This window comes from Colobus angolensis, unplaced genomic scaffold (genome assembly GCF_000951035.1).
Source record: "Colobus angolensis palliatus isolate OR3802 unplaced genomic scaffold, Cang.pa_1.0 Scaffold44, whole genome shotgun sequence".
Taxonomy (NCBI): domain Eukaryota; kingdom Metazoa; phylum Chordata; class Mammalia; order Primates; family Cercopithecidae; genus Colobus; species Colobus angolensis.
The window spans coordinates 6,795,915-6,803,743 of record NW_012117821.1 but is presented as its reverse complement, the minus strand read 5'-3'; the positions used below and the strand labels follow the sequence as shown (position 1 = coordinate 6,803,743).

The 7,829-nt window shown below is 39.0% G+C and overlaps 1 protein-coding gene across 3 annotated transcripts in view; it reads right to left on the bottom strand.

Annotated features, from left to right (window-relative positions):
- NT5C2 (5'-nucleotidase, cytosolic II) overlaps window positions 1-7,829 on the bottom strand; it is a 94,592-nt gene that overhangs the window by 47,051 nt on the left and 39,712 nt on the right. For all 3 annotated transcript variants that reach the window (XM_011957360.1, XM_011957359.1, XM_011957361.1), the window contains one exon: window positions 4,469-4,542. In XM_011957360.1, the coding sequence (XP_011812750.1) occupies window positions 4,469-4,542 (74 nt within the window). The remainder of the gene's footprint in view (window positions 1-4,468; window positions 4,543-7,829) is intronic.

Sequence of the window (7,829 nt, the reverse complement as noted above, 5' to 3'; positions counted from 1 at the left end):
AGAGTCCCTACTGGGGCACTGCCTAGTGGAGCTATGAGAAGAGGGTCACCATCCTCCAGACCCCAGAATAATAGATCCACTGATAGCTTGCACCGTGCACCTGGAAAAGCCACAAACACTCAACACCAGCCTGTGAAAGCAGCTGGGAGGGAAGCTGTACCCTGCAAAGCCACAGAAGTGGAGCAGCTCAAAACCATGGGAATCCACCTCTTGCATCAGCGAGACCTGGATGTGAGACACAGGGTCAAAAGAGATCATTTTGGAGCTTTAAGATTTGACTGCCCCACTGGATTTCAAATTTGCATGGGGCCTGCACCCTCTTTGTTTTGGCCAATTTCTCCCATTTGAAATGGCTGTATTTACTCAATGCCTGTGTCCCCATTGTATCTAGGAAGTAACTAACTTGCTTTTGATTTTACAGGTTGATAGGAAGAAGGGACTTGCCTTATTTCAGATAAGATATTGGACTGTGAACTTTTTAGTTAATGCTAAAATGAGTTAAGACTTTGGGGGACTGTTGGGAAGGCATGATTGGTTTTGAAATGTGAGGACAAGAGATTTAGGAGGGACCAGGGGCAGAATGATATGGTTTGGCTATGTCCCCACCAAAATCTCATCTTGAATTTCCACATGTTGTGGGAGGGACCCAGTGGGAGATAACTGAATCATGGGGATGGGTCTTTCAAACCTTGCTGTTCCTGTGATGGTGAATAAGTCTCATGAGATCTGATGGTTTTAAAAAGGGGAACTTCCCTGAACAATCTCTCTTCTCCTGTCTGCTGCCATGTGAGACGTGCCTTTCACCTTCTGCCATGATGATGGGGCTTCCCTAGCCACGTGGAACTGTAAGTCCATGAAACCTCTTTCTGGTCGGGCTCAGTGGCTCACACTTGTAATCCCAGCATTTTGGGAGGCTGAGACAGGCAGATCACCTGAGGTCAGGAGTTCCAGACCAGCCTGGCCAACATAATGAAACCCCCACTGCCCACTGCGTCTCTACTAAAAATACAAAAATTAGCCGTGCATGGTGGCTGGCACCTGTAATCCCTGCTACTCGGGAGGCTGAGGCAGGATAATCACTTGAACCCAGGATGCGGAGGCTGCAGTGAGCTGAGACTGCACCACTGCACTCCAGCCTGGGTGACAGAGTGAGACTCCGTCTCAAACAAAACAAAACAAGACAAAAATCTCTTTTGTAAATTGCCCAGTCTCGGGTATGTCTTTATCAGCAGAGTGAAAACAGACTAACACACTATATGTTTCTATTTATATGAAAATTTCGATAAATTATCATTATCCAAAATGATAATTTTAACATTATACGCCTATACATATATGCATGCTTAGGTCTGAATCTTGGTTCAGGTACATCATAACTAAATGTCCTTGGACCAAGTGCTTAATCTCAGTCATATGTAAAATGAAGATGATAGTAGTAACTGCTTCAAAGAGTTTCTGTAAATATTAAATAACAGATGTGAATAACACAATCCATGTGTTAAATGAGATAATCTATATAAAGCACTTGGCATAGGTCCTGGCATATAATAAGTACTTAATAAATGTTAATAGTTACTGTTATATATACACAAAGTATATTTGTGTGTAGACTAGGAGAAAGCATGAAAATATGAAGTGGCATTGCAAAACCCAAAAAGAATAAATCATAAGGTGCATTAAAGTTTAGAGACAGATTCAGTTAATTTTTTTTTTTTTTGAAACACGGTCTCACTCTGTTGCCCAGGCTGGAGTGCAGTGGCACCATCTCGGCTCACTGCAACCTCTGCCTCCCTGGTTCATGCAATTCTCCCACCTCAGCCTCCTGACCAGCTAAGACTATAGGCGAGTACCACTATACCCAGCTAATTTTTGTATTTTTTGGTAGAGACGGGGTTTCACCATGTTGGGCAGGCTGGTCTCAAACTCCTGTCAAGTAATCCGCCCGCCTCCGTCTCCCAAAGTGCTGGGATTATAGGCATGAGCCACCGCGCAAGGCCGATTCAGTGACCTTTTCAATATACAAGATAGTTTATTTTTTCATTATTCTGTGGAAATATATAATCATCTCAGTTTTCAGTAACAAAATGTGCCAGGCACATTATAGATTCTCAATAAATACTTACTGAATAGAACTATTTCAATGTAATGAGATTGTCTTAATCACCAAGGGAAAAATGTTTGTCACTTTTTGACACTATTAACTTCTATTTCTGCTTTAGATAATCTCTTTCAGCTGCCAAATTATCTCACCATTCCTTTCCCTAGAGAGCCAGAATTCTTGAAAGAAGAGACTATAGGATTTTCTCCCCATTTGAACAGCAAGATCCACATTGAGAAAGTAGACTGCTTTCCCCTGCTTTCTGACAAGTACTCCTAAAAGTGCCTGTGACCAATCAGAAAAACATTAAATGCTGCAAAAATAAGCTTAAGGCAATAGAAAAACAAATAAATGACAAAAGAGTATGGAGGGAAGAGAAAAATTCAAATCAGGAACTGTGTATATTTTTAATGTATTATTTGTTGGTAAAAAAAATCATGGCCATATCTATGTGGCAAGTACCCCCATAATTTCATTTTTGAACATGTATTATTCATTTACATTTGTAGCCTAAATTGAACATCAAACTGCGATTTCTCTAATTTGAGATGGACAAATTAGCACTGTTATATTAATAGTTCCTGTAAGTGTCTTTATACATTTTAAGGTTTTTGTGTAAAGACAAAATTTTTAAGAGACAATTTCTGAAAGATTCTGTCACAGTTTCACACACACGTGCAAGCACATATGCTCAACTTGATCCCACCTCCCCACTACTTCTTAAATTAAATGCATTTTCATGAGATTGAAAATATTTTACTAAGTTCTGGAAAGATGCTGTAACTATTGATTAATACATTGACTCAAATATATCTTAGAGAAGGAAGGGAAAAACAGCACAGTGCTGGTGTAAGGGCTATAGGATAATGAATAAAACTAACGGTTCTAGTTTTTTGTTTGTTTGGTTGGTTGCTTGGTTTCAGAAGCTATATAATTTATTTAATAAAAAAGAATGTGGAAACTTAAACACAAAGTTTACACAAATAGAAGACCATAAGATGGTACCCAATGTCCCACATCCTAAGGACAAAACATGCTGATGAAAACATCTACACAGACTAAGGATTCTACAAGTTAAAAAAGAAGTTCATCTTTTCCATGTTTGTCATGGAGTTTCAGTGACTTCTTGCCCAGTCCTCCATCTAATTGCAGCTAACCATTGGGAAGACTGGCTAAATTCCTGCATATACCCTAGGTACAGAAAAGCAAGTCTAGTACATCTCTGAGTTTTTTGGGTTTTGTTGTTTTTTTTTAAGTTCTGGGATATGTGCGCAGAACATGCAGGTTACACAGGTATACATGTACCATGGTGGTTTTTGCACATATAAACCCATCATCTAGGTTTTAAGCCCTGCATGCATTAGGTGTTTGTCCTAATGCTCTCCCTCCCTTTGCCTCCCACCCCCGGACAAGCCCCAGTGTGTGATGTTCCCCTCCCTGTGTTCATGTGTTCTCAATGTTCAACTCCTACTTATAAGTAAGAACATGCAGTGTTTGGTTTTTGGTTCCTGTGCAGTTTGCTGAGAATGACAGCTTCCAGCTTCATCCATGTCCCTGCAAAGGACACAAACTCATTCTTTCTTATGGCTGCAGCTCCAGTTTTTTAAAAGCCTTGTACATATTATGTGTGCAATCATTTAAATGGAAAATGAACACATTTCCCATCTGTGTTAATAACAACATATTGTCTGGGCACGGTGGCTCACGCCTGTAATCCCAGCACTTTGGGAGGCCAAGCTGGGTAGATCACCTGAGGTCAGGAGTTCGAGATCAGCCAGGCCAGATGGGTGAAATCCCATCTCTACTAAAAATACAAAATTTAGCCGGGTATGGTGGCGCACACCTGTAATCCCAGCTACCTGGGAGGCTGAGGAAGGAGAATCGCTTGAACCCAGGAGGTGGAGGTTGCAGTGAGCCCAAATCGCGCCATTGCACTCCAGCCTGGAAGACAAGAGTGAAACTCCGTCTCAAAAAAAAAAGTAACATTAAAATTTTTAACTGATACAAGTTTATCTGTGGCAAAGTAAGAGATACAAAATCTCATACCTAAAGAATGGCTAAGAGTAAAAGTCAAAAATGCCCAAATATACATATCAATGTATGATTTTACCATATTATTTCTTACCAGGATCACTAAAAGAGTAAAATTTAATACTTTTTCTATCTATGTGTGCAAACTCATGAGCCAAATCTCAAGGATATCTGATAATTTCAATATTCACAAATCTTAGTGGAAGCAATCTGATAATAAAAGCTTCTGGCAGTCAAATACATGATTAAGTTAGCAAATGTTAATTGAATTGCCTACTGTGAACCCACTGTGTTATACCCAAAGCAGCAGTTCTTAAGCAATCAGAAATTGCTACTCACCAGCAAGGGTATAATCCATATCAAAACCAAAACACTTTATCTTTTCCATGGCTAAACTTCGGTTCACAAACACCCTATAGAAAATAATAAAAAATAATATCTCAACATTGGAAAATAAATTCTCAAGTTTAATAAAGTTATTTGGCTATTTTTCTAGGTTTTCTCATTTATTTATTTTTCCAACTGATTTTTTAAACTTTTAAAATTATATATTAGGATGTATAACACAACATGCTGTTTGATATACTTATCTTGATACACATATACACAGTGAAATGATTAATACAGTCAAACAAATTAACCTACTCATTATCCCATATAGTTACCTTTACTTCTTTGTTTCTTTTTTTTGTGGTACAAGTACTTAAAAACTATTGTCTTGACAAATTACCAGTACATAATACAATATTATTAAATATAGCCCTCATGCTGTACATTAGGCATTCATCCAACATAACTGCAACTTTGTACCCTCTGGTCTACATCTTTCCATCCTTCCCCCACATTGTTTTGTTTTTGTTTTTTGAGGCAGAGTCACTCTGTCACCCAGGCTGGAGTGCAGTGGTGCAATCATGACTCACTGCAGCCTCAGCCTCCTAGGCTCAGGAGATCCTCTCACCTCAGCCTCCCAAGCAGCAGGAACTACAGGCACACATCACCTAGCCTGGATAATTTTTTTATTTTTTGTAGAGACAGAGGCTCACCTATGTTGCTCAGGCTGGTCTTCAACTCCTGGGCTCAAGCAACCCTCCCACCTTGGCCTCTCAAAGTCCTGGAATTACAGACATGAGCCACCATGCCTGGCCTCCAATCACTGTTTTGCTCTTTGTTTCTATGGTTTCCTTTTTTGATTGTTTTTTTAGATTCCACATGTGAAATCATGCAGTATTCTTTGGTGTATCCGGCTTATTTCACTTAGCATAATGTCTTCTAGGTTCATCAATGGTGTTGCAAACAGTAGAATCTCCTTTTTTAAGGCTGAATATTCCATTGTGTGTATATATACCATAATTTCCTTATCCATTCATTCAGCCCATCAACAGATATTTTGTTTTTTTTCCATCTCCTGGCTACTCTAAATAATGTTGCAATGAACATGGGAGTGCAGATATCTTTACAAAGTGGTGATTTTACTTCCTTTGGGAATATAACTAGAAGAACTGCTGGGTAATATGGCAGCTCTATTTTCAATTTGTTTAGGAAGCTCTACAGCATTTTCCACGGTGGCTGCATCAGTTTACATTGCCATCAACAGTGTACAAAGATTCCCTTTTCACTGCATCCTTGCCAACATTTATTTCTTACCTTTTTGATAAAAGGCATTCTAATAGGTATGAGATGATAACTCATGGTGGTTTTGATTTGCACTCCCCCTGATGATTAATGATGTTAAGCACCTTTTCAAACACCTGTTAGCCATTTGCACGTTTGCTTTGGAGAAATGTCTATGCAGGTCCTTTGCCCATTTTTGGGTTATTCCTTTTATCGTTACTGTTTGAGGTCCTCATATATTTTAGATATTAATCCCTTATCAGATATATGGTTTGCAAACAGTTTCTCCCAATCCATAGGTTGCCTTTTTATTTTGCTGTTTCTCCTTTGCTGTGCAGGAGCTTTTTAGTTTGAGGTAGTCCCGCTTGTTTTTGCTTTTGTTGCCTGTGCTTTTGGTGTCCTAAACAAAAAAAATCACTGCCAAGACCAATGTCAAGAAGCTTTTCCTTTGTTTTCTTTTAGATCTTCTCATTTAAATACCAATATTAAAATCCATAAAAATTATTCAAGGCCGGGAGCAGTGGCTCACACCTGTAATCCCAGCATTTTGGGAGGCCAAGGCAGGCAGATGGCTTCAGCTCAAGAGTTCAAGACCAGCCTAGGTAACATGGTGAGACCCCAATTCTACAAAAAATACAGAAATCAGCTGGGGACGGTGGTGTGCACCTGTGGTCCCAGCTACTTGGGAGGCTGAGGTAGGAGGATTGCTTGAGTCTAAGAGATCAAGGCTATAGTGAGTCAAGATCACACCATTAAACTCCAGCCTGGGTGGGAGAGTGAGACCCTGTTTCCAAAAAACATAACAAATAAATTAAAAATTTAAAAATATTATCTAAGTCTTTCTTATACAGAAAATGAAATCAAATATTATACAAAAATATACAGATTTGTGTATTGTGTCCTGGCATTAAAAATGCCATGTATTCAAGATTTCAAAGAAGACGCTCTCCTTTCCAAGTCTGACTCCATAAAATAAGATTACTTTTGGGATTTTATAACTCATTCACTTATTAATTTATAATTTATTTAATAAACAAGTAATTTAAAGCCCACTGAAGATATAGAGATTCATTAAATAAATAGCTACTATTATACCCAGATACTGTGATTAAACAAAAGACTGTATCAGCCCTCATGAAACTTATATTGTAATTTACTCTCTTTATCCTTGAGGAACTCAGCCTACTAGAAGGGAGACTTTTAAGTAATTTCAGCAATTCAGTAAGTACTATAAAATCACATGGAGGAGAGAGTACCAGTTGTTTAGAGAGGTCAGGAAGAAATGTTTGAACTGAATCTTAATCAATCAGTAGTTTTCCATTAGGAAAACGCAAGAAAGGCAATGCAGGCAAAATAACCAAGCACGGAAAAGGTTTATAGTAAACTACAGATCATTTATTGTGGCTGGAGTTGAGAAGCTTTCTTTGATTTTGCTTCTGTTTGTTTTCACAGAAACAGGTTTTCCAGGGGGCAAGCATGGGGGAAGGAGCAATAAAAGCTATGGAAGGTTAGCAGGGGTCAAAATCATGAAAATTTTGTAAGCCACAATAGGGAATTTGGACTTTATCCCACATTTAAGACCAAAATATCAGATTTTAAGGAAATGAAATAATCAGAAAGATCACTATGAAGACATAGGAAAAACCGAACATATAATAATATGGTAGATCATCAGCATGATGGTCTTTCAGGGTAAGTTTTAATCATCTTTAAAAATAAGGGCCAGATGTAGTGGCTCACACCTGTAATCCCAGTACTTTACAAGGCAGGCAGACCGCTTGAGCACAGGAGTTCGAGACTAGCCTAGGCAACATATCAAAACCCTATCTCCACAAAAAATACCAAAAAAAAGCTAGGTGTGGTGGTGCATGCCTGAAGTCCCAGTTACTCGGGAAGCTGAAGTGGGATCTCCTGAGCCTCAGAGGCAGAAGCTGCAATGAGCTGAGATTGTACCACTGCACTCTAGCCTGGGTGACAGAGTGAGACCCTGCCACAAACAGAAAAAAAAGCAAGAAGGATGCAGCTGGAAACCATCATTCTTAGCAAACTACCACAAGAACAGAAAACCAAACACCGCATGTTCTCACTC